This window comes from Lepisosteus oculatus, chromosome 19 (genome assembly GCF_040954835.1).
Source record: "Lepisosteus oculatus isolate fLepOcu1 chromosome 19, fLepOcu1.hap2, whole genome shotgun sequence".
Lineage (NCBI taxonomy): Eukaryota > Metazoa > Chordata > Actinopteri > Semionotiformes > Lepisosteidae > Lepisosteus > Lepisosteus oculatus.
In genome coordinates this window covers 12,400,723-12,427,534 of record NC_090714.1, presented here as the reverse complement: position 1 = coordinate 12,427,534, position 26,812 = coordinate 12,400,723, and the positions used below count along the sequence as shown (strand labels likewise).

At 47.0% G+C, this 26,812-nt stretch overlaps 2 protein-coding genes across 2 annotated transcripts in view; one reads left to right on the top strand and one right to left on the bottom strand.

Annotated features, from left to right (window-relative positions):
* The window catches only part of slc5a10 (solute carrier family 5 member 10), a 37,791-nt gene extending 10,979 nt beyond the window's left edge, over nucleotides 1-26,812 (bottom strand). Inside the window, exons 1-9 of the mRNA XM_069180804.1 lie at nucleotides 26,606-26,812; nucleotides 23,511-23,582; nucleotides 22,768-22,872; nucleotides 21,622-21,681; nucleotides 19,892-19,996; nucleotides 13,995-14,100; nucleotides 13,796-13,876; nucleotides 11,274-11,479; nucleotides 10,010-10,145 (exon numbers count right to left, since the gene is read on the bottom strand). Of these exons, the coding sequence (XP_069036905.1) occupies nucleotides 10,010-10,145; nucleotides 11,274-11,479; nucleotides 13,796-13,876; nucleotides 13,995-14,100; nucleotides 19,892-19,996; nucleotides 21,622-21,681; nucleotides 22,768-22,872; nucleotides 23,511-23,582; nucleotides 26,606-26,716 (982 nt within the window). The 5' untranslated portion in view covers nucleotides 26,717-26,812. The remainder of the gene's footprint in view (nucleotides 1-10,009; nucleotides 10,146-11,273; nucleotides 11,480-13,795; nucleotides 13,877-13,994; nucleotides 14,101-19,891; nucleotides 19,997-21,621; nucleotides 21,682-22,767; nucleotides 22,873-23,510; nucleotides 23,583-26,605) is intronic.
* On the top strand, nucleotides 154-13,374 carry fam83ga (family with sequence similarity 83 member Ga). Its single transcript, XM_069180803.1, has 5 exons — nucleotides 154-1,536; nucleotides 4,065-4,232; nucleotides 6,520-6,644; nucleotides 7,809-9,213; nucleotides 10,610-13,374. Exons 1-5 carry the CDS (start codon nucleotides 1,084-1,086, stop codon nucleotides 10,973-10,975), a joined length of 2,517 nt encoding a protein of 838 aa, XP_069036904.1. The 5' UTR covers nucleotides 154-1,083; the 3' UTR covers nucleotides 10,976-13,374.

The window sequence follows — 26,812 nt, the reverse complement described above, 5'->3', positions numbered from 1 at the left end:
TGACGTCGACTCTACACACACACACACTGACCCTTGGCTGTTTTTTTTTTCCCCTACGATCCGATCTCGGACCGTCACAACAAGTTTGATCTTCCACGAGGGGGGGTTTTAAAAGTTAACAGCCTGTCGACCGAGCGCCTGTTCCCGAAGTTCGGAACTAAAACGACTGTTATTTTAGGAGAAGGAGATTGATCACGCTCGGATGAGAAGCCTTTTCTTAGATTTTGTCTCTGGCGGGGGTAAAATCAAATGCATAAAACAATTTTATAAGACAGAAGAACGTGGCTACACGGCTTTAAATATGAGCCTTTTACGCAGCGAAGTCAATATTTGACAGGAGCCAACAAGAATGTGTCAATCATCACATTCTTGTGAAATTATAGTCTTGGAACTCTTGGAAACTTTTTGCGTGTCTGTTTTTTCCTTGATTGGCATATGCCCTTGACCTCATTTTCCTAGGATGAGCTGTCGCATGAATAACAAAGGCGATACGACTGTAGACACAGTAGTCTAGGATCTCCTTCCTGCGCACACAGCGGCGCACTGCCCCGCGGGCACTGAGTCAGGAATGGGGGAGAGCTCTCCCTCGTCACGTGGTTAAGGTGTGGCGAGAGGCGGGGCCGGCGGCGCGGCCGACAGGGGCTTTGTGTCCGTACCTGTCCACATCATCGCTCCTCCCCGCCCCCTGATGCGAGACACGCACACTCTCCAGCCGGGGCAATGCGCTCAGATCGTGAACGCGGCGAGAACTGAAGCCGAACGCAGCAATACGCAGCTATGATTTGAACTCAAGCAAAAATAAACCGTAAAAAAAAAGTTGGAATACCTGCGGCGTGAGAGGAAAAAAAAATCGGTCCAGCGTGTTTATTATAAAGAGAAAGGGAGACAGCCTGGAGAACACGTGTTCTTAAATATTTTGGACCAGATGGCAGGGATTATGCCTTTTTAAATATTGACCACTTGACACTTTTTTTTAACCATGTTTTTTTAAAGTGGAATACTCTCTTATTCTAAGAAAGTGGGGGGAAACAGAGGAGAACCCATTCTTGGTTTGATTTCAGAGAAACTGCCGGGGCTGTGAAAATGGCTCTTTCCCAGGTCCAGTGCTTGGACGACAACAACGTGAACTGGCGAGTGAACGAAGCCAAGCCCGAGTTCTTCTACAGCGAGGAGCAGAGACTGGCCCTGGAGGCTCTCCTGCACGGCGGACGCGAGGGTTTCCAAAAGGTGCTGGAGACGCACAACGTCCGCAAGTTTCTGTCCAACCCGGAGTTGGAGCGGCTCGCCGGCAATGTGCAGGACTACCAGCCCGGCGCGGAGAACGTGAAACAGGAAGGGGACGGCGAGGACGCAGCGGTGTCCCTGCAGTACTGGCCGGAGCGCTCGGACATTGACATTCCCGAGCTGGACATGGGCTGGCCGGACTGCGCGTCCTACCGAGGGGTGACCCGGGCCAATGTGTACACGCAGCCGCCCATGGAGGGGCAGACGCACATTAAAGAGGTGGTCAGGAAAATGATCGTCCAGGCGCAGAAGGTCTGTATATGTCAGCAGGGTTAGTGAACACAGCAGACGCGGTACAGTGGAAAGCACTGTGTACTTGCAATAATAATAATAATTATTATTATAAGTTGTTATTATTATGAACTAAAAAACGTATATTGTTTGGCATGAGCTTGTTTTCCAGCTGGCTTTTGGTCCTGTAGGTACCTTCACATTTACTGCCTGTGCAGCGCATCTACCTGAAACATAAGATATTGTTTCATTATAACTATGCTACATAAAACGGACATAAAAAATAGTCGCTCCTGTCCGCTCCATTTGTTTTTTGCAATTGATGTGACATTTGACTTTTGCGACTTCAAGAGAACGATTTCTCGTTCGCTATATTCTTTATCCAGGACCTATCCAAGAGCTCTTTCAAAGCTACTCAGCTATCCCAGGGCTATGGAAATAACACTGTGCCTGTGAAGTCATTAGTTTAACTCGATCGCCTTGCCAAAATGAAACCCAAGAACGCACAGCGAGGCAGTCGATCACAGCACGGCCGTCTGATAGGGCCCAGACTAGCCCACACTGTGAGGCTTGCGCATCTACACAGTCCAAGCCTGGTCTTTTCATTTTAACCTTTGCGCACAATAGAGCTTTAAACCAGAATGGCCCATGTTTCATATGCCGGGGTATTCCACTGTTGTACTCATAGTGCTTACAATACATTTACATATCGCTAATTAGTAATTTCTCTTAAAAACTATTATGGTGTGGATTCATTTCAGGTCTTTTTCTGGCATTTTCAACTGCCCGAAAATCTTCTCTCATAATTTTGTGCTAGTGCTGCCAGCACAATTGCTGCAACCCTACTAGGAATTTTGATATAACTTTCCCTGATGCAAGAATGCAGATAGATTCTCCCATTGTTACTAACTACACAGCGTACAGTTTCTATGCTGCATATAAGAAGAACACAAACAAACATGTAGGTAATAAAATATCAAATAAATACACATTTTAACAGGTAGAGTAAATTAATTCTGTTGCAATCCAAGAATTCTCCATGGTTTAAAGCAAATATTGTGAATCAACAGCTGGCTTTCTGAAAGAGTACGTTCTGATATTTCTGGCCTCTAGGTTTTGCCTGCAGAAATTAAACAGAAAATTTGAAACCCACTGAAGCTCAGCAGGTGTGAGCCTGGTCAGTACCTGGATGGGAGTTCTAATGTCCCAGTACAGTGATGGGGACACTCTAGAGTAAAAAGGCGCTGTCCTTTGAATGAGACGTAAAACCGAGGTCCTGACTCTCTGTGGTCATTAAAAATTACCCCGGTGTTCTGGCCAAATTTCCTATTGACCTTTACCAATCATGGCCTCCTAATAATCCCCATCTCTGAACTGGCTTCATCACTCAGCTCTTCTCCCCACTGAGAGCTGGTGTGTGGGGAGCGTTCTGGCGCACTATGGCTGCCATTGCATCATCTAGGGGGGGCTGCACATTGGTGGGGGTGGAGAGGAGTCCCCATTACCTGTAAAGCGCTTTGAGTGGAGTGTCCAGAAAAGTGCTACAGTATATTGGTGTAAGGAATTATTATTATTAAAAGCGTAAGGGAGCCGGCAAAGGTATTCTCTCAAGGTTTATTTTTCAAGTGTGCTGCGTTCAGAAAATACAGTGAAAGGAAGGAACAAGCTGACAAAAATACACTAATAAAAGAATCTTCCACATACGGCACTGTTTCCTTCCTGGGCCAATAACTGGGTGATTCCCATTGAACAAAAGGGTGTGCAATTTGTCCCCAGTTTGTCCACAGGGGAGATCAGATTTCATATTAACCCATCTACTTCGTCCAAGAGAGGAAGCAGTGGGAAACTTTCTTCTAAAGACATTGTGTCTTCAACACCGACGATAAGAGAGATCACTTCATTGGCCATATAAAATTTCTGGTATTAGGGATGTGTTTTTCGCATACCCCAACTTGCTCTCCATGAGACACACAGACAGGGAGAGAAGCCTGGGGTCAGAGTGCAGGGTCAGCAATTTATACGGCGCCCCTGGAGCAGCTGGGATTAAGGGCCTTGCTCAGGTGCCCTATGGAGTAGGATTCCTCTGCCGGCCGTGGGATATGAACCGGCAACCTTCCAGCCACAGGCGCAGAGCCTTAGCCACAGAGCCACCACACCGCCCCGTTAATTGTAATAACTATTACAATTTAGGCGGTTCCTTTACTTCAGGCTAAAGTCTGAGTCAGTCTTTTTGGGGACTGCTTGGAAGAAAACGATCAATAGCTTAGTCATCATCTGCATTAAAAAAACAAGCAAAAAAACGTTCATGCTGGATCAGTAGTGCTAGATCATGCCAAGTTCGAAAGTGCCGATTCTCATTTTCTAGAGATGAGAAAATAAAACTAAATTCACTTAATGATGCAGTCTGCAGTAGTTAAAATTTCTCACTTTAAAAGCCACTATATCCTATCTTTTCTTTAGAATATAAAAGGCCCAGGTCATTTAAATAGGGCCAGTGTTTAAACATTTCATTCAGGAAGTGTGACGCAGCGATACTGTTTCTCTGGCAGGTGGTCGCAGTTGTGATGGACATGTTCACAGACGTGGACATTTTTAAAGACCTTCTGGACGCCAGTTTTAAGAGGAAGGTGCCCGTGTACATCATCCTGGAGAGCACTGGGGTTCAGCACTTCCTCGAGATGTGCGAGAGGGCCAGGATGCACAGGGGGCACCTCAAGGTGAGCGACACTCCGTTCCTGCTGTCCCACCTTCTAGCGTCTGGTGCAGGAGACTTTAATCTCCTCGGCAGACTCTCACGGGTTCCTTTCTTTGAGCAAAGGGGGGGATTCACATCGTGTTTGAAAAAGAGAGAAAATGTTTTGTATGAATCATATTAGACTGATAAAATCACAATGCTGGTTCCGCACACGCACATTCCCAGCAGGCCTCAGACGAAGAGAACCGAAGAAATTCTTGGGAAAGCTCAAAAAATAATTAGGCAGGTTATTGTGTACTAATGCTGTTAACGTCAGCATGAATGTGTAATATTGTAAGGTCAGACGTAAAACCTGACGAGAAATGAAGTCGCCCCCCGACGCCACCTCAGTAGAACTTCACCGCCTCTCCACTGGCCAGCTAAGAGACGCCTTGAGGTGTCTTTGTTTCTAAAAACCAGAGGTGGAAGACAGATCGATCGATCACCTCCTTTCATATTCCTGCAATATGTCCAGCCCCGAGCCACGGAGAGCTGCTGAGGCCCGGAACTGTCACACTGCTCCAACTCCCATATACAAATGTGGTGTTTTCTAGCTTCAGAAATCGGAAAAGGCCCAGGGCCCTCGCAGACAGCTTGTGCCATAGCCTTTCAAGTTATCTGTCGGGCCAGCGTGACCGCCCCCCCCCTCTTCTCCTTTGTTTTAAAAAAACCAGAGCAGGGGTGGAGGTGCACATTCCAGAAATTCCTGTCCTGCAGCTGGTAATCCAGGCCCTTTCCTCTGGCTCTATTTTACCGTACAATCTGTAGATTATACCGATGATATCTCAGGAGTGCTAACAGCACAAAGTGTGAGCGGAGACTGACAATAAACCACTCGCAAATGAAGCTGGGCACTCAAAGAGAAAACTTTTTTTTTTTTTGCACAGTCCCACTGACACTCAGATGGCTGTAGGCAGGGCCTGCTGACATGCCGACGAGAGTGGATAGACTTTAATTTTGTTGCAGTGTCGGTTTTGGCAGTGTGCCTCGCCCTCCCTCCCCCACGGATATAAAGGGAGGGGCAGGGGGGGGTCTCCTCCCTGCTGCCACCCCTCCTGAGCCAGATCTGCCCCTGGGCAAAAGGACCCGTGTGCAGGTCTGCCGTTTCCAAAAGCCTACTGATCTCTCCTGCCCCTGGAGCATGACTGCCTCAAACCCATTATCACAGATGACGAATCCTGTGCAGGCAGCACGAATGCTATAGTTGGAGGTGAAACATTCCTTTTCAAGCCTTCCTTTCCGCCATGAGTAATGTCTGTGGTGATCCGCGGGGCACTTGAAAAGGAGCCGAAGAAGAGGCGGTCGTGGATTTCTGGAATTATCTTAATCTGAGGCATGCTGGGAATGCGCGACAGCGGAACCGGGAATAGAGAAATCTCGAAATCTGTTTTCCGTCATTTTCACCTACGTCGTGATTTTATCAGTGCCTGCATCTCAAGCACAGGAATGCCTGGACTCTTACACAGAACCCTGAAGCGATGAACAGGATAGACAAGCTGAAATATGGCAACCAAAAAGCAGCTCACATCTTGAATGAAAATCTTTGTTTCATAAACCACGTTTCCACGGGCTACAGACCCCAGTCGCTGCCCACACTGACTCCAAACTCTATGCCAGCCAAGACAAACACATTAGCAGACTAATTGTATCCCCTTTTCCTCATTGAGTGTTAATCAGAGCCACACGCTCAACAACCTAAACAAATCTCCAGTTCTATTTCAGAGAAGCTCATAATACTGTTTGCCCTTCTGGTCCACTCTGATTTCTGGGGACTTGGTTAAGAAGATCAACATCACTCATGTCCTCGGTACTTTTCCTTGTCATGAGGTGGTTTCCAAAGTTGAATGTTTAATTATTATTTGGGACGTTTTTCCCACCATAAGGTGGTGGTGGTTGATACAGAAAAGTAGATTTTCATTTCCTGGAAACACAATTTGGATTTTGTTTTTATAGCAAAAGATTTTTATCCTACGAACATTACGTAAAGAAAAAGACGTGGTTTTCTCTTCCTGTTGCTGTTTTAAATCTGATGGAACAACAGAGAGCACGGAACGAACATACCACAATTCAGCCCTATTCAACGGCCCGCGTACTAACATTCTATTTTACTCATCAGGGGCAAATGTCACCATTTCATGAGTGAAAATACCCAATGCCGCTCTGATCTTTTTGGTTCAGGAGGCTGGTCCGTTGGTGGAAAATCTAGCCAGGTTTGGGTCATCATTGATGTGTTTCAACATGATATATCTTTTGCTGTTTATTTTCCCCAGAATCTGCGAGTGCGCACCATCGCCGGGACAGAGTTCTACACCCACTCGTCTAAGAAAGTGTGCGGGATGTTGAGCCAGAAGTTCATGTTTGTTGATGGAGACCGGGCTGTGTCTGGATCTTACAGGTGGGTTGGGGAAAGGGGGTTGAGCAGATCTTGAAATCTGCAGCGCAGGTTCGGAAAGACACATCTGGACGTCCGCTAACAAGTAGGCTCCCTTACTAAAATGACCAATCCGCGTGAGGTTTCATATAACTGTGTTGTACTGTAAAGCTTTCTTATTCCTTCTGAAATAACTGGATCTGAATCCTATAGCTGTATTATAATACAGATTCTTTAGGACCCAAGACGAGCCAGATTTGGCATTTTTCTAAAAACTGTGAACCAGTCAGGGCTGTATAAATAACAGACACAAACAAAAGCATTATTACAGACATGGATGCGTATTAATCACTTATTTGTATTATCAAATTGTTTTTGTCCTGACAATGTGCGTACTTTTGTGTCGGGAAGAAAACCCCATTTTTGTGCATGATTCTTTGTCATCACTACAGCACGGTAGCTGCGGATCTCCAGAAGGTTTCTCCTGAAAAGGGCATAATAGTACTTAAAACATCCAGAATGGGGTGTACATTAGTCACATTGAAAATTCTCAGAAATGTTATCTGCACAGCTGGATAGAAGATCCTGAACCTGTACATAATCTAATCCGAGACGGTTCTGTCAAAAGGCATGCAATTCTTTGCCAGTGAGGCATGGTGTGACTTAACAAAAACACACAAAGATAAGTATAATAAGAATCGGGTCTCCTGAGTGGCTCATCTAGTGAAGTTGCTTGCCTAGGGAAAGATGAGCTCTGTGATCAGGGGTTCAAGTCTGGGTCATGTAACTCGCCGGCAGTGACAGATTGCCCAAGCGGTGGCGCACAATTGGCTAAGCAGCACCAAGGGCAGCAGCCAGGGTGCTCTCAGTGGCACGCCCCCCCTGCAGGCCCCTAGACGCAAGCATGCTAGATGTGCTGTCGAGGAGGGACTCTCCTCTCCTCCAGTTGGCACTGAGCCTCTTTTACAGGGCGGTGCTGTGAGGCGTAGAAAGGGGAGGGGCTCGGAGGTGGGTGTGTCCAAAGACCTGCCCGCCCTCCCTCGTTGTGTGTGGTCACGAGTTTCGTAGCCGCAAACCGAGACGTGACGGGATGAAGCACGCGATTGGCCATTCCGAAAACCGGGCCGAAATATCGGGCAGCTCGGGATTTATACGCACAATATGAATAACGTTTGGTTTCTGTTCTAGTTTCACGTGGACAGCTTCCCGCCTGGACAGAAACCTCATCACGATGCTGACGGGACAAGCCGTGGAGACGTACGACAAGCAGTTCCGGGACCTCTACCTGCTGTCCAGAGGGGTCGACCTCGGCACCATCCCTCTGGAGGACGAGCCCGAGCCCGAACCCCTCCCGCAGTCCTTGCCCCCTCCTCCGCCCTCAGCCGCGTTGGCACGGAAACTGATCAACCCTAAGTACGCGCTGGTGAGCTCTGGCGCAGTGGAGACGGGGAGTGGGACGTCCTCGGGTAAAAACAGCATTAAGAACAGCGGCAACAACAATCCCCTGGTGAAGAATGTCAAACCCCCACCAGAGCCAGTGGAGGCTCCCCCCATCCACCCGGGCCTCCTTAACCTGGAACGGGTCAACATGATTGCCTACCTGCCCACCTGGCCTGAGCCTGACCCACCCAGCGACGTCATCGGCTTCATCAACATCCGGGACACTAACAAGCCCATGCAGGCGCACCTCATGCGTTCCGAACTGTTTGAAACCTCGCAGGCCATCCGGTTCAAGATGCCTTTCACACCGCCTGAAGAAACGCTGCCTGAGAAGGCTACCCTTCGTCAGAAGCCGGACACCACCCCTGCTCAGCCCAGCACGGCTCCAAAACTGCAGGTAACGGAGCCCCAGCCCCAGAGCACTCGGGACACACCAGCAGAAAGGTCAGAACCTCAACGTGACACAGTGACATCGGAGAACGACCAAGGAAAGGTGGACATTCCTCTTCCGCCTGTCCCCAAGCCCAGAACAATTCAGCTGGTGATCAAGAACTACAGCAATAAGGACACACCTGAGATCATCAGCATTGTGACCAAGCCAAGCAAAGACCCCACATCAACAACCGAACCGCAAGACGGCCAGAGCCAGACTCAACATTCCAACCTGGACAATCACATGGATCTCTCCAAGGACACATCCAGTGCACATACAAATCATCACAGAGAATCATCGCCAGAGAGTGGGGAGAACACAGATGCAACAGGCAGCACTAAAGAAGACATTAGTGAGAAGGATAGCAAAGGGCAACCCAATGTCCAACTTCCCAGGTTAGATTCAAATGTCTCCTCAGCATCAGAAGAGTATTTTGAATGCTGTGATTCTGAGAACACCGAGTCAAGGTTGGACCTCATTGCCAATGGCTTGGACTGCATACATTCAGGATCAGGGCGTCTTGGGGACCACAGGCACCCCAACACACCCAACTGCATGGCCCGGCTCTCCCAGTCACTGGTTGATCTGAGGCCCGAATCCCACCAGCATGCAGAAAAGAAAGAGTTGCAGAACAGCAAAGCTCTGGAGGACATCCGCAAGGTTTTGGAGAAAACCCAAAAACAAGCAATCCGGGGCCCACATTACAGCGATGGAAGAAAGGTGAGCACATGGTTTGACAGCAAGCAAAATGCACAGAATAGGTGATTATAAGTATTGGAGTGTAAATTTCTATTAGATTCACCTGTTGTTTCTGATGTGTTACAGTAATTTCATTGTCAGATACTGTATATCGTTTTAACTATGCATGAATTACAGGGTGCATGGAACTCTGTTATAATCTTAATGGTGCAAGAAACTATTTTATAGGTGGAAAGACCCACAAGAAGCCTGCAATAAAATGTGGCTATAAGGATGACCAGGAAAATGATCCCAGTATTCTCTCTGTAGAAGCTAAATCAGATGAAAATGTCTCGGTATCTTTCTGATCAGGACTAGAATCGATTACATAAAATAATAAAAGTGTTTCATAATGTTTCCTGGAACTATCCAAGTTGTGCTCCACACCTGAAAGATCGCTCAGTCATGAACCCCCTCAGGCTGATATTGTTCTCAGGACAGATGCACGTCTAACGAGAGCTGCCTCCCACCTCATACCGAAAGAGCACAACCATCTCCCTGATTGTATAACCGTCACTAATTCACACTACCTGCCACCTATACACAAAGGCAGTGAGGTCTGCCTGCCTGAAAGGTACTAGTTTGGTGTCAGTGTGCTGTGATCTCATTTACCCAATGCAAAGATAACTGCTTCTTCGCTTCCCTATAGAATGGCTCTCCCTGTACAACGACTGCCTGAGTGAGTGCAGACAGCGGAGCCATTCTATAGGGAAAGGAAGAAGCAGTTATCTTTGCATTGTGTAAAGAGCAGTCTAGGAGCTGAGGCGCAGTGTCTTACCTGGGTAGAGGGCTCTGCTTATCATCCCGGGCAAGATTATAAAGATCATGGGCAGCATCTTGAGATAACTGGCCAGAATTGACCCTCCCTTAGCATGGCTGAGATTCTTGGCAGATAGGGACCTTTGGACAATCACCTATGAGGAAACAGGCACAGTCACTACGGAGAACATCCCTCACAGAGATGTGATGACACACCCCACCTAAACCTCACACGGTTGCCACAAGCCTAGAGCTATCTAAGCTGTAGAAACTCTTGAGGCCCTAATAAACCTTTTGAAATTAAAATCCTGTAACAATACTCCGATACCAACCAGGTCGGGACCTTTCATAAAGGATTCATCTATATCCAATTTGGTTGTATGTTTGGTTTACCTGACAGGCTTATCAAAAAAGCCGTTTTCTTCGCATTTAAAATGAATTAATTATACTTTAATTGCAGAGAAAACAAAGCTATTCTGCAGTACGCAGGCATAATACAGAATGCACACGGTCGCAGGTACAGAATTTGAAACGACTGATCCTGCAGGGGGGACACACACGCCCATGTGGCGTGAAGCCCCGGAGATTAACCAAGCCCGCTTGTTCTGCTCTTCCACAGCTGTATCAGGTGACGTCCCGGTCTCCCGTCGGCACTGTCCGCACGGAGAGGGACAGCCAGCCGCGGGGACCCGTGAAAGTGGTGATCGCCAAGCCGGGCTGCTACCATCGACCCGCCAAGGCGGCGGCGCCAGTCATCGGGGGACACAAGTACTGGCACAGCAAGACGGGCCCCGGCCACCTGTCCCCTCAGGGACGCAGCGCCCCCAACGGGCTACCCCCTAGTCAGGCGGACAGCTCCCGGACTCCCTTTGGCATCTCCTTGGCCAAGCTCGCTCAGATTAAACACCTGCGGGGCCGGATCCCTGGGGGCACTCTGGGCACCTTGCAGAAGAAAGCAGCACTGGGACATAAAGGAGTTGTCTAGCAGCAGCATGGGACCCCTCTCCCGTATTGTTGTCCCAGAACAGAGGGCTGTTTCATGTTCGGGGAACTCCCTTTTCAACGTGCAACTTTTCGGTTTAGGCGATTTCTCGAGTTGCCTGGTTTTCATTGGGCCGTTTCTCCGCCCCCCCCCCCGGGGCAGTGTTTTTGCCCTTGTTCTTGCCACAGGGCTGCGGCGGGGTGGGTCAGGGTGCCGGGCTGAGGAAGTGCCAGCCCAAGTGCAGGGACCGACCGGGGGCGGCGTCTCTACCGTGAAAACGCGTGGAAGGAGGAGCACTTGCCTGGTCGGTGCACCAGTACCACGTGGCAAGAATGGTGAGGCCGAACGTCATGCCGGTCCAGGGCAAGTCGCCGGCCACAGGGTCGCGGAACAGGTGCATGGCATCGGCCCGCGGCAGGTGGCACGTGGTGTTGGGGATGATCTTGGAGGGCACTGCCCTGAGGTAGACCTCTTCCAGGTTATGGTAGCCTCCGATTTTGTTGAAAGCTGCCGGTCAATAACATGAGAATGTTAAAACGCCAGATGATGGACATTTGAGCGACGGGAGGAACGTGCAGGTAATGCGGACCTTGGGTTTTTGTTAAGACGAGGACGAATGGTGGAAATACACGAATCTGTTACAAGACCATCTCAGCCTCAAGCTGTCACTCTCCAATTCTCATTCTGACCTCTCGACAGCAGAGTCTTTTGTACTCATCACTCTTCCTGTTTATTATGTTTGAAAGCTACCCTTCCTCGGTTTGTAGTGTCGAGATCAAAGTCTAAGGAAAGGTGCATGATCTTTCATCTCTTGCTTATTCACTAAGCAAATGGTTTCTTGTTGATTCAAGGTTTATCGTGGTGTTAAGTGCACTTTGCCTACAGGAGAAAATGAAAAATAATGCCTAGAAAATCGCCTATGCAGGGCACAGAAAGCGAAAGGCATGGGGATCTGCAATCTCTACCTGATTCTGAGTGGCAATATCAGGGAATATCGAATGTAGCGTTTGTTTCTTAGACAACCTGACGTATCTGGCAATTAACAATGCAGAAAGTGCATGAAGGCCCGACCTCTCCTGTTCTAGATCACTCAGGACCAGCAGTATTTAAGTACTTTCTTTTACCTTAATTGCACAGAGCCTTTCCTTATGTCCTGCAAGACGATTGCCCTGCCCACGTGATCAATACCTGTGCCCACAGAGCTGTTGAAAATGACTGCTGGTTGAAGTGGTCAACATGCTTCCTGCGAAAGGAGCTGATGAGGTGCACTCTGTTACCTCAATCTGCCCGTCAGTCCCCCCCTCATTGCAGTTTTACTTACACTGTTTAAAAGTGTTTAAGCACAGCTGTTCTCAGCTTCTTCCCCGGTGGCTACAAACAATCCAGTTCTTATTTGTTACGCGGCAAAGCATTTGGTAAATCAGTTGTTCCCAACCCGTGGTTCCCCTCTGGTCCTTAAAGCTACTCTTGGGTGTCCACAAAAAAGATAACTGAGGTGGAATCAGATTTAAGACTAAAATGGTCACTGGCCCAACTTGACATCCCTTCTGGAAGTCAACAAAACCTCACCATCCCTCTCATTAGTTACTGAATATACATAGTGTTCACACACAGACAGCACCGTGCGTCACAGACAGCTGTTGAGCAATAAGAATTTCGCCTACTTTGAGGGTCGTGCTTTACAAAAAGTTTCCATCTATTATGCAGCATAAAAAAAAACGATTAGTAGCTTATGGTGGTCGGGAAAATGTTTGAAACTTGAATAGGGGTCCACGTGCTGAAAAAGGTTGGGACCCACCAGTTTAAATAAACGAAAGTCTGCTTTCGAGTCGCCTATTAGACCTGGATTAAATCAGAACTTCAGCTCACACACCAGCTGAGGCTGCAAGACGCCAGCTTTCTTTTAGCTAGAGGCTTGTTGTTTCTATGCACTAGCGGGTCGAGAATTTGCAGTCTGCAGAGGTGAAGGTTGAGAGTTTGATTTAATCTGGGTCTTACTGGAGCGATATAATAAGAGCAGAACACTCAAAAACACTCAGGGATAAAAACGAAAACCTGGAGTATTTGTGGCCGCCGAGAGCTAACGTACAAAACCGCTGCTTTTCAGGGTACTGAGGGAGTCCATGCTCCTGGAGGACAAACCTGGCTGGGCTGTGCTCAGGTTGGCTTATGATGTGGGACCTCCCACTTCCCAGTGTCTCATGGCAGGAACCTCATTGCACAAGGGTGTGTCTTCCACAAAGTCCTGTGACCTAGATAAGCTGCCAAACTCAGACACACCTCAGTCAAGCTTCCCAGGGTTCAGTGATGCCAGGCAACAGTCTGTTTACTGGTTTGGGTTTGGTGTGGAATAAAAAAATAAAAAATAGAGATGTTTAAATTAAAGACTTTTTCTAATAAAACGTGTTTCGATCCTTTGTGTTAATAGAAAGGGACTAAAGTATGAGGAGGCGAATGGGACGGTTTTAAGGTACTCGAGGTTGCTTGTTTTTATGAATGTGAGATATGTGAAGGATATAAAATGTTTCCTTCACTTATAACAGTGCTATTGATAGTTCTGCTGTCATAACGAATGAGAAAATCAGAACCAGTTTCCCCATCGCTGCCCCTGTGCAGTAATCTAACACTCCCTCACGTTTAGCTTTTTAAGACATTCTAGATTTAATGTTCTTAGGAGAGGAAGACGACTGTCTCTGAATCATATGAGACCCTTTCAAACTTGAGTTGACATTTCCTTATTACTTTGTGCGTTTTGGGGGATATTTCCTGCACTGCTAAATCCCACAGGGTGTGGCAACACTCCTGATCTTTCCCCCTGCGCACCTGTGATGGTGAGGATTATGGCTCCGATGATCATAACGAACGTCTGCAGCGTGTCGGTGTAAATCACTGCAGCCAGGCCACCTGCGGGATCAGAGCCACAGTGAGGAGAACAGCCGATAGAAAAACCAACAAAACACTGAAAGAAGAGCCTGGTCGAAAAAGTTGTCATTGGCACCAAGGCTGAAGGAAGGAGACTGACCTGCAATGGTATAGAGAGCTGTCACCACCAGCATCAGCACCGTGGACAGATAAAGATTCCATCCCAGGCAGACCTGGACAAACAGCGCACCTGAGTAGAGGTCTGTCTGCAGGGGAGGAAGGAACATAGAGTCACGGGACAGTAAGGCTCTGTCACAAGGCACAAGGTCAGCCAGACTCCAGAATTAAAATGATCTGATCTACAGTGCTAGGATTCCTCCTTATAGGACTCGGGTGAGCTAATCATGTGTAGAGCACTGCAGAGTAGTTGTACACCCTTTTGATTTGGCAAAAGATAGCAATAACCCAGTCGTTCTAAATGCAAGGTCACTGAGACATGCAGCTCTCCTGTATTGAGTATGTGTTTGTGCATGTAAATGATCACAGCATATAGCACAAGGATTTAATTGTATGTCAGCTACAAAAACGCATTTTCTTGACAAGATTGCATTAATCTATCAATGTTCCACACAGTGTACTTTCAGAAACGGTAAACAGCAATCCTCTTGATTATAATTTACATCCTGTAGTGTGAGAAGCTTAAACATTTGGATATGAAAATTATAAGATTATAAACAGTGCTGAAAGACAGCCTGCCAAGATTATCACTGTCTTATAAATGGGATGCCAACCAAAAAGAAAGGTAAGACTAAACTCTTGACCCAAAATGTGAGCACACTGGTTCCAATGAGATGATGCTGTGTGCACATCAGCAAAATAGCTTTTAAGAAGCAGTGTGGATGCGTGCGATGCACAAGTAGCTTTCCCAGAAAATCACAGGGAGATTCCTTATGCTCCTCAACCTGTACCTCAGTCTGTCTCAGAAGACGGAAAGTTACAGAGAAATATTTTGGACTGCAGTACCTTGATTCTAATGGAGAACAGGAAGATCTTAGTTTAAACATGCCTGGTGGAATGCAAATATGGGTAATGCCGACATATAAAGCAATTAAACCCTCAGATGTCCCTTACACCTTCTTGTGGCATCCTGAAAGTCCACTCCGCTGGTAGTTCTGCCTCCTGCATTTTGTCTCATAAGAAAGGGATGCTCGTAAAAATAAATAATTTGTTACTAAGTTATAGAACTGGAACTTCCAGTTCACACAGTCTTGTTCAAGGCGAACTGAACAACTGCCGTCTGACAGGAGTTTGTGTGAGAGCTGCAGAGAAACAGGGTGACAATCTTGTAGTGAGAGGTCCATCCCCCTCACATTCAGCCTCAAACCACAGTTTCCACACAGAACCACTGCAGAGCCTGGAAATAACTATTCGACGTACAGCACACCTACGTCATTACAGCAGTTTTACCCTTACTGTCAAACCAGCTACAGAAAGGCCATGCCTGTATACAACACTAACGCAATGTTTGTAACTGAATCTCCTAACCCCCGACTGATGAGAAAGAGGAAGTTCCCGAAGCCAAGAAACCAGCCATGTGACTGAAGTGCCCCTTCTGAAACTCTTGGCATCTGTTTGCAACAACGGTCATGTGGGCGAATCAGACAGCAGAAGAAATGCCCTGGCACCTATCAGGGCAGAGCACCCTAAAAAGGAGAGAAACTCCTTCGCCCGTGATGATCTAGGACACAGCGTGGAGGTGTTTCTCCAGACGTGCTGCCACACTCCAGCTCTCTTTCATCGCTCCTTGGTTAAATTACAGACGTGATAAGTGGGTTAAAAGCAGCTGAGACACTGAGCCTCGGGCTACCTGGCAGGCACGCGGAGTGAGGGTTTGGATTCCTCTGCTGAGCAGGCAAGTCTGGGTGGGTAAACCCCCCGCCTGTAAAGATGATCCATTTACTGGTGCGTTTTCCTGCACAGCAAGACAGCAGCACCACTGTCGGGACCAGGGCCAGAGGCTTTGTGATATGGGGGGGGGGTTTGATCTGGGCAAAGGAGAGGAAAAAAAAAAACAGCGCAGAGCCTCTGTGGAGCGAACACCGAGGCGGCAAGTGACATGCGACGGCTCGTCTCAGTTCTCGTTCCCACCATGAGTGTGACCCCTGTTTGCTCCATCTCTGGCCGTGCAGAGGGGCTGCAGCTACCCCGCTTCCTCTTTTCTCAAAGGAAATTCCATTCCATAGGCGCTGCAAGCACTCACACACCCACCTCCAAAATGTTTGATCAGGTTATTGTTAAAGCAATAGTAGGGGTAAACATGCATTTACTTTGTTCCTGTTTGGTAGATCACCACCGATAAGTAACGATTGTCTTTTCCTGGGCTCCGTAGGCAACATATCTGACTGTTCCTCATTATTCAGTTAATGTGTCTTTTAATGACCTGTCAGAATGAAATGGCAATAATAGGTTGGCTGCAAGCGAGCAAACTTAGCAGGAGATATGTCCAGTATTACTGAGTATTACTTAAAATCACCCCTGCAGAAAAGAAATCAGCCCTCCACTGGACTTCTGGTTTCGAACGCATGAACAATCTGTCACCGCAAAATAAGGAACACAAAGTGTGAGAGCAATACTTTCCACTAAGAAAAATAAAGTGCGGTTAGGTGCATGGAGATTCTTTTTCCACTGGATATCAAAGACACCGTAAATACTGTAACTTCATTAACAGCACTGCAAAGGCAAAGGAACACCTGCTTAACAACAGCACAAAGCCTGCATTCAGTCAATGAAGGTAATTGGGGCAGAGAAATGCTTTGTATGTGGTAATACATTATAAGAGGAGCACCCTAATCGTGAAAGTTTGGTACACATGCATCTCACTATGCAAGTGTCCCAGCTCCACTACTACTTTAAATTACATAGTTGATGCTGTTACTCGAGATCACTTAACATGTTCTACATTAAGGCTTGAAGATGTAAATACATTGTGAGCTCCTCTCCTGAAACTCTTTATTTTGAGGTTAATTCTCAATGGAGGGTTATCTTGTTTCGAACATAAAAGAGCTTGAACAGAACTAATGTTTCATTTTTACTGTTACGGCCATATACATTGACGATATCCACTCATGGCTTGCACTGGAGAGATCATATGATTTTGTTCCAGGTACGCTCAGGAGACCCTATATTCGTGAAAAAAACAAACCAGCTTCTGCCGTTGTCCACTTACTCTGAAGGGAACTGAAGCACTGTCACCTGAGTTACAGGATCTGAATGCTCTGTGCAGTGATACTCAGATCTCCTGAGTCTAGGAGGGGCCCAAAACTGGAGAGTGTTTCAGGGGTTGATGAATAATGAGGCAGTTCTGTTTGGTGGGTTGTGTGGAGACCTGGCTCATTCCGTCCCGGTAATTCTATCACTGTGAGAACAACTCTTTTTTTAAAACAAAAAAATGCAGTGCAGTACAGCATATTGCCACAGGTGAAAGGAGGAGAGGAGAAAATGGAAAGGCACGAGGGGCCCTTCAGTCTATCCAACCTGTTGGTCAGTTAGGAGTCAATTGATCCAAAGATCTGATGCCGCTGTTTTGTGAAATAAACCAGGGTATCAGCTCCAACATCATGGCTGGATAGCTTGTTCCATACCCCCACAACCTTTTGTGTAAATGTCCCGTTCTCAGTTTTACAAGCAATTTCCTGGTAATTAACACTTGTGTCATCTGGCTCAAGTTCCACCGTTCAGTCGAAAGGATCCCACAGAGTTCGTTGCGTCACATTTTGAGGTAACTAAACGCAGGGTCTTCCCTTTGCTGACATTGAAATGAAAAGCACTGGCAAGGATGAAGTGAAAAGGTCAGACACGCCTGGCCCTACATCTGCTGTGTGGATTTGAATCATTAGTTAGGAGTCTAACTTCTCAATTTCCTGTTAGGGTTCATTTCCAGCACAAATTGCAGAACTTGCTAATCGTGCATGACATCTAGGAGATCAGCGTTTACAGTATGTTGGGAAATCCCAAAACCTAAGGAGGCTTTCAAATTTACTTAGCAATTTAATACTTGCCTTTTCTTGTCTTTCCTCCAAAGTGCTGTTTTTCCCCTGTGTTGGCATGTCTGCACCCCACGCATATTAGGCACACCCAGAGCAGCGAACAACACAGGCAGTAAGATGAATAATAACTTCCTAGCTGAATTTAAATAGAGATTATCTGCTGTAGTCAGACAGACAATTCAGACATTGTTCTACAGCTTACAGGCCAGCGAGAACGTTTTTTTTTTTTGTATGAACGCACAATATAATTTTGCCCTGCGTTTTACAGCTACAAATATCAACATACAGAATCACTCTTAGCACCTCGAAATCACAGCGGAAGAGATGGACTGCAGCCTGCTGTTGGACGACCCTGGATGATAGGGACAGCTGATGGAAAGTTGACTGGGCCTGTTAGCTAGACCTCTGAGCTGTACTGTCAGGGTGGGGCATCTGTCAACCGGCTTTACAGCTGAGCTAAAACGCCAAACAAACCCATCCGTCGCCAAAAACAAAAACACTCACTACCGGAAACCGTCCCAGCTCCCATCATTCCCCTTCGGGAACAGTCCCCCACCATCATGTTATTCCTGATTTACCACAGTGCTTTGCTCCAGCTACAGCACTGGAACGAATATCAAAACTGCCATCTTTGCTTTACTCCCTATCCATAACACCACATAACAGTGCTGTAAGAAGGTCTAGATTCATGCTTGTTCAGAAAGATTTACATGCCAGTATGTATGAATAGACGTCATTAAAAACATGAGGTTTATTAGCATTATTTTGAAGACCCCCCCCCCCCCCTAGTCTCTTGGGCCTCTGAGGCCGACAAGTATTGTTCTTGGTCGCCATGGAAACCCTACCGTGTCAGGGCGGACCAAGGAGAGCTGCCAGGCTTAACTGTCTACTGATTACTTCCCGAACACAAATGGTGTTTGGCTTCTGTTTGTCTCGGCCACTGAAACAAAGCGCAGGGTGACTAACCGCTGTCGACCCCAGTTACCAAGACAGCGCCTGGGGAGCAAGCGACAAACTGTCATGCCACAACAAACGCACACCCACAGGCTTCTCATCTGCTGTTAATTCACTGACGGGGGCTGCCTCTTAGCTTAGCATTGTTTATCATGTTGTCCCCTGGAAGGCTGTGCATCAAACAAGTATGTTCCAATCTGTGTGCCTTTACCCCGCCTGGTTTTCACCTGAGAACGTTCCTCTTGGATTTCAAATCGTGAAACCGTCTGTTGTCTGCGACGCCTCATTCTGCATTCGCCAGCTGAGACAGGTGGAGTGACAACTGACAACACCACACATCTGCAGGACAGCGGTCACCTGCAGGGGTCAGGGCTGTGCAGCCAGCCCCAGCAACGCTACCGGACGTCCATCACTGGGGCTGCTCTCCCATCCATCCAGGACATTTATGGACAGGCGGTGCTTGAGGAAAGCTGTATGCATCATCAAAGACCCCACACACTCCAAGTACAGACTGTTTGACCCTCTACCATCTGGAAAGTGGTACCGGAGCATCCGGGCCCGGACTACCAGACTGAGAGAGAGTTTTTACCCCCGCAATATCAAACTATTAAACTCCCAGCCTCTCTCACCTACGATCTGAACCTCTCTTTATCAAAACTCAAACACACATTGAAATCTACCTCTACCTCATATCAAGAAGCACACTCCCCATAGTTTTCTATCCTTTATTTAATTCTGTTGAATGTATGATTTTGCAAATCTGATGTTTTTGCATATTACCTGTTACCTTTTGTTGTTTCACACCCTGCCTGTAGTCTCTGTCTTTCTTTTCTTATACAATTGTATTGGGCTTTTTTTTTGTACTGCTTACCGTCCGAGAGCTAGCTCAATAACATTTTGTTATACCATATACCCGTGCATGAGTATAATGACACACTTGAACACGCCCCCGGCCACAGATGTGCTCGGCTCCTGGCCTCAGACCGCTAGCGGCACAGCTCCTGGCCAAAGCGAAGGGTTTTTACCCAGAGAACCCTGCCGCGGAGACCGTGCTCACCGAGATCTTGGTGAAGACGGACAGCAGCAGCGACAGGGCCGACAGATACATCCGGATCCTCTCTCCCCCGAAGCGCCTCCCCAGGTACTCTGGCATGGTGACAATCTGCACGCAACGGAGTAGAGAACAGTGCGTCAGCTTCTACCACGCAGCAGGCCAGCGGCGTGGAGTGGCAGTCAGGCTTCTGGACTCGTAGGTGACAAGAGTAGAGGAGTTTAGGGCCATCCGTATGTATGTGTATATTGGAATTCCTATTCTCGCCAATCTCTCAGGACATGCACAGCACAGCAGACAGTACAGTGTGACAGTACATTACAAAACGGTACATAATAAACAGAGATAGGACGTACAGGCAACGAACAACCAGAACAACAAAAATTCCTGGTAGAGAACAATAAATACATGGTATCCCAAGTCAAAAGTGCAATAGTTCAGAGGGGCACTGAGTTCTGAGGCAACTATACAGTGAGCTGTTCATCACACACCCTGCCATAGGGTAAAAGCCGTTCTTAAGCCTAGTGGTCTGCGCTTTATTAATAATTATAATTGCTTACACTTATATAGCGCTTTTCTGGACACTCCACTCAAAGTGCTTTACAGGAAATGGGGATCCCCTCCACCACCACCAGTGTATAGCCCCACCTGGATGATGTGACGGCAGCCATAGTGCACCAGAACGCTCCCCACACATCAGCTATCAGTGGGGAGGGGAGCAGAGTGATGAAGCCAGTTCATAGATGGGGATTATTAGGAGGCCATGATTGGTAGGGGCCAATGGGAAATTTGGCCAGGACGCCGGGGTTACACCCCTACTCTTTTCAAGAAAAGCCCTGGGATTTTTAATGACCACAGAGAGTCAGGACCTCGGTTTTCCGTCTCATTCGAAGGACGGCGCCTGTTTACAGTATAGTGTCCCCGTCACTATACTGGGGCATTAGGACCCACATGGACCGCAGGGTGAGCGCCCCCTGCTGGCCCCACTAACACCTCTTCCAGCAGCAACCTTAGTTTTTTCCAGGAGGTCTCCCATCCAATGGGAGGTGGTGGTGGTGGTGGTGAACCCTTCATAAGTGGAAGGTTGCGAGTTTGAATCCCAGGTGAGAGAGAGACTGCTGTTGTACCCTTGGCAGAGGTATATTATAGGGAGGTGGATTGCTCCAGTAAAAATACCCATCTGAATAAAAGGCTAACCCCTTTCTCTCTTTTTAGCCTAAGCTGTTGCTATAAAGCAGACAACCCATATTCTCCCCCAGTGAAGAGCAGAGTCATTCTGCACCAGCAACCCTGCTGCCAGCGGATCAGACGGAGGAGTGAGAAAACTGCTTCATCATAGCAAATTACATGACTCACCTTAGGCTGATAACAGCATTTCATTAAGCTCCAAAAGGTTAATTAACTGTTATTAAATCCGCGCACTAACCAAAATTCATTTTCTACCGTTTTTTTTTCTTCTCTAAGAAGCATTTCCATCACGCATTGAAAGTGAATCAGCACTAGACCGGAATGTGCAATGAGACAAGATTGAAACAAACGTTCAAACCGGTGTGGATAAGCGGTTACTCGAATTAAAGCGACATGAGGAACTAAACTAAAACTAAGCAGAGAAGAAAAGCCCCCCTCTCCCAACACTGTCCCCCGATTTCCCGGCTGACTCGCGGAGCCGGGACAGCCCAGGATTTCGGGAGCCGATCAGGATCAAGCCGGAGCTGTGGGGGAGACGCCACACTCACCCCGGAGGAGACGTACACGGGGACAAACACCCACGCCAGCGCCAGCAGCACATAGGTGGCCTGTGACAATGACAAGAAGACAAGTATACGAGCTGAAAAGCTGGATCTCTTAACGCTAATTACAATGTGCCATCTTCTATTTAGCTACGCATTTCAATGCTCTTAGCTTTCGGGGGGGTTGTTCATTTCGGCGCCTATGCTGGCGCCCCCCAACACTCCCAACCTTTCCATCATTAGAAAAAAAAAAAGCAATTTGAAAAATAATTGTAATGTTAATAAGGCGCTAAGAGCAGGATTAAAAGTTCCTTAAAATCCACCAGTGCCTTCTTATTAATAATTAATAAGAAAACGTTTAACACTGAGGAGGTACATGTCTTCGGGTGATATTTAGCCTGGGTTTGCTCTGGATCCCCTGCTCTATCGTACCATGTTAATGTCAGGGCTGTGACCGGAGAGCATTAGACTGCAGGAGGAGACTGGGGCTCGGAAGGAGTTAATGAGGCTGGCCAGCACGACAAACGAACCCTGTCCTGCCTTTCTCAAAAAGCATGTTTTCCCATTTCTCTTTCCAGCAAACGCCCGCGAGTGTCACCCCACTCATTCCCACGGTCCAACCCGCAATGACTATAACACGGCGCTCACTGCCCTCTGCTGGGCATTGTTAGAAGTGCGAGGGCCAACTTTCATCTTTAGGCTTCATTTTTTTTTTTAAATAGCTGCTCACATCCTTTAGAAAGTGAGTAATTCCTCCACAGCTGTTGTGCAACCTCTTCCTCTGGCTGTTTTGAAGGAAACGTTAAATCACACCAGTTTAGTGGCTGAATTATTACAGAACTGATGCAAGACGGGATGATCTTGCTGACTGGTCAGACAGACAGGAAGGGCATGGTAGAGTGGGAAGGCAAGAACAGCTGCAGTCTGGGACAGCAACCCTGATCCTAGACTGCAGCACTGGCTTTTATCCACTCTTGGATTTGAACTGATCAGGAGAGTAGACTCAGATCAGCTTGCTTTTCTGGTAAGATGACTCTAAAATGTGCCACAATCTGGTACTTCATGACCCGGGGTGTGTAACCCTCCCCGAGAGAGTTTCAAGCACCATTCTTCCAGAAATAGGGTGGGGGGGGAGAAAGAGAAAACACTTACGTTCCACTCGAACCCGGCCACCGCGATGCCCCCCGCGGCCCCGGTGCCGGCCAGCCCGATGAAGAGTCCCGAGCCCTCGCTGCTGGCAAAGAGAGACGCCCCAATCTGAGGGGAGAGGGACGACACAGCCACACGGCCTTACACAGACAGACAGGGAGAGAAACAGCTCGCCCGCAGCGTTGCAGTCGATGCCATTTCAGGTTTCCTGCGCAGCAGGGTGCAGTTCTCGGAGGTCACGGCTCTTCAATGCTTCCTAAAGTCTGTTTTCGCCCGTTTGTGCGTGTACAGACGGGAGCAGAACTGAAAAGCCGGCACACATTCGCTTTTCACTGCGATCATGACCGTTTCTGCCCTAGCCTGCAACTCATCAAAACTGAAATTTCATAAAACCGCTCTAGAAAGGGCGTCTTGCTCTCATCTCTTGCTTGAGTAGTGTTATGACAAACATCACACAACACTGCATTCCAGGAGCGCATATCTACAGACTGATATTGCTACCCTTATACAGAAAGACTAGGGAAACAGTGGATCATTCTACAGTTTGTTGCAAAGTTAAGACACGGTGAGATGTAAATGCATACAGATGTGGGAACTCTGTCTCAGCAGTGTGTGTGTGCGCGCATGTTTAAACAGGCAGATAGCACAATGTGCCTGGGAGAGTGTGATTTGTCAGTCCACAAATGCAAAGGCTCTGTCCACACATGCATGCATGCTTTTTAAAGTACACCCACAGCACAACTCACCGGCCACCACGCCATGTCTCTCCCGGCCAGGAAGTACCCGCTGAGCGTGTTCCTGCTGACCCTGCAGGAGGACTGACAGGGCAAAGGTCATGAGCAGCAGGCCATTGGAGGTACATCCTCAAGAACCCCACCGCAGGGTATCCCCCTGTACTTCCTTAATGGACCCCAGGGAGCAGAACAACCAGATTCCCGTTATTCCAAATATGTTTAACTATGACAGTCTGAAGTTTCAGAAGGAAACTTGCATTTTTAAATCTAACAAATAGTTAAGTTAACATCTTTGGCAAGAACAAAGCACCCATTTTCATCACGTGGTGAAAGTTGAACTGTGAACTCGTTCAGTTTAGCATACAGAGGGCTCTGGGCTTTGTTGGAACTGCTTTGCCATGGTTTACATCTCATATAATAGAGCAGGTGTTCAAACTGGGCATTACAGCTCGTCAGTAAGGCAGTCATGTCTGGTGTCGCTGATCTTATACTTCACAGGAATTATTAGTTTATTCCTGATGAAGCAATAATTTCCATACGAGTTCTCGTTCATATGAAACCTGGCGTTAATCAAGGACTAGCCACCACTACTGAAAACTTTTTTCATATCGGCCCTCCAAAGACCAAAGTTATGCTGACCGACTCGCCTTTGCAACTGTCAATCTAGGCATGACTGTTGGAGATGTTGGAATAAATCCAAGTATAGTTCCTCAAATCAGGTGTCTTGGTGTCATCTTTGATCCAGTTTTTGCATTTAAAGTTGATGCTTGCAATGCTACGAGGGATTCTTTAAAAAAAAAATCCATCTCATTGCTCGTATCCATTCATGCCCCTCGGAAGGTAAAGTTGAAAAGCTCATGCAAGCTTCGTCCTTTTACTGGTTAGACTGTTGCAAGGCCATGTTTTCTGGTGTATTCAAACATGCTATAAGTTGTACCGTGTTTAGAACTCCCCTGTTGAATGTGAAGTACAATTAAAATCCCAGAACACATTTCACCTGTTTCAGCTTGCGTGCATCGGCTCCCTGTTAATTTCAAAATACAATTCAAACTGCTTCTGAGGATCCTGAGCGGGCTGAAAGGTTTGGCTCTTGACTGCATCATTCAGCTATTAACCCCACGTTTACCTCGATGCTGTATGGTTATTTGGAATCTGGTGCTCTTTCAGTGTAGAATATTAGATTTAGAACAGGATTATTTACATCCACAATGATGTGGAATCTCTCAGCCTATGTGAGTTACTGTAAGTTAGTCGGCACTTTTGAAATGTCGTCTTTAAACTCCCCTTTATACATTATGTCATTTCTTAATTTACCTGTCAGCTGTAAATACCTTTATTGTTTTTCCCTAAATGTCCTTTTACTGTGAAGTGCCTTTACATGCTCATGGAGGCCCTGTACAGAATAAAGATTGGCATGAAATGTCATAGGGGCACATTTGCGCTGAGTTTGTGCATCTGTGTCTGACAGTCTTAAGATCCCTGTTCTTAATGTCTCTGGCGTTGGAACCTGAGCCCCTCTTGTTCTTCCTGGTGTCTGGTATTTCTCACACAACGCGCCAGAGGAATTCAGAGCAGTCAGTGGTACAGTCGAGCATGTGCAACAGAATGATGCCTTTCTGGTATATCTGCAGGCTGGCCTCCCGATGCGAGGAAGCATGCAAGGAAGAATTCGTTCACCTGTATCTGATTCCACAGTGTGGCATTTACATTTCTCTTTAAAAAAAATGGGTCTAGACAAGATAATAAGTGATTGTGTAAGACTCCTGACAAGACAGACTGCCTCTTAGTCAATAGAAGGATGGTACTGTAAGTGTGCAAATGAAGATCGCTGGCCAAAGGCTTGTGCATCACTGCTGAGGTTAGAGAGTTTTTGGCATACTTAAATCAAATTATGACATGCTGCGTCTTCCTCAAACTGACTCCTCCCTGTGGTTTTGCTTTAAGCATCAACAGAGGAGGAATTCTTTTCATCCCACTGCTTAAAGCTGTACCAACAGGCAGCATTTTGGCTCAGTGTGACTCACTTCACATTTCAGTTTAATCTCTGCCCCCAGTCAAGCTGCGATTCTCAGAAACCTCAGAAGCACACCGAGATCCTTCCATTTTCATTAAACAAGAACACCCATCTAACATTTCTTCAAATTCCGAAAGCAAGTTGAGTAACTGCCCTGCAGAAAAAAAAAAACGTAGTACAGACTGCTTTCAATCCACCATTGTGTGCTCGTCAGCCAGTAAAACTCCAATTTCATTGCCAGCAACTACTGCTGCTGCACACTGTAATGCTGTGCATTTGATAAATAAACTTTGATTTGATTTGATTTGAAGGGGTAGCAGTTAGGAAGCCAAAGGAGAATTTAGGATTTATACAAAAGCCAAACTACATTGCCATGATTAAAAACAGCAGTAAAAAAAAAAGACTTTCACAAGAACTATGACCCCCAGTTATCTTGGAATGTCCGCGTGGTTAATCTGCAGTTACCTGCGACATTTGGGTATCCATGAAAAAGCGGAATAATTTCAGTAGGTGAAAAAATGCTGGTTGCTGGGTCATTCCAACCAATAGCCCAAAAGCATGGCCAACAAAAGGTAAGGATTGTTTAAACAGGGCGTGAAAGAGTCATCACATCCCTGGTACAGTATGTTGTTAAACAGAAGTTAATTTCACAGAAATGATGTACAAGCATAGAGTAAAACTATATGGCTCAAACAGACTTAGGAACTGTCACAGTTTAACAATAGTAGAGATGGTTACAAGCCTCCAAATTCAAAAGTCAGTCTGAACACTGCATAATGACATGGGCACATTTGTACTAAGGTTGTGATCATACTATTCATGGGATTCTTAATAGAGCAGAAATATTTTGACAATTATTTTTTCCCCACCTAAACCCAGTTGTCCAAGAGCTGGTGTTTTCTTGCCTGATCTAAACATTTTGCTGTCGGAGCTTTTTAAAACTCCAGAAGCAGATTTTTCGTTTCCAGTACCTGTATCGGCATGAGGACGTTGGGCACAAAACCCGGTCAAAAGCCTAATAACGTCTCCTGTTTTTTTAAAACAGACTGGCAGCCAACAATTAGCTCAGAGAAGAACAAGAGAAGGATCTTACCCAGATGCCCACGGCCACGTTGAGCAGGAAATAGGCCCCGATGACGATGATGTCGGAGATGCTGAAGGACTGGGACAGGGCAAAGAAGGTCGTGGTGGAGTTGGAGTCCATGTCTGCTCTCTTGCGGATCCCCAACTGGTCTGGACACTGAGACCGCAGGCGGTCGGCAGTGAGAGACGAGAGGTGGAGGAGCTTGTGGGTGGGGGG

Excerpts from the sequence above, each read along its gene's own strand:
- fam83ga (XM_069180803.1), top strand. The coding sequence starts at position 1,084 with ATGGCTCTTTCCCAGGTCCAGTGCTTGGACGACAACAACGTGAACTGG. Across the intron at positions 1,537-4,064 it reads TGATCGTCCAGGCGCAGAAG|GTGGTCGCAGTTGTGATGGA; the intron begins GTCTGTATATGT and ends TTTCTCTGGCAG. Across the intron at positions 4,233-6,519 it reads TGCACAGGGGGCACCTCAAG|AATCTGCGAGTGCGCACCAT; the intron begins GTGAGCGACACT and ends TATTTTCCCCAG.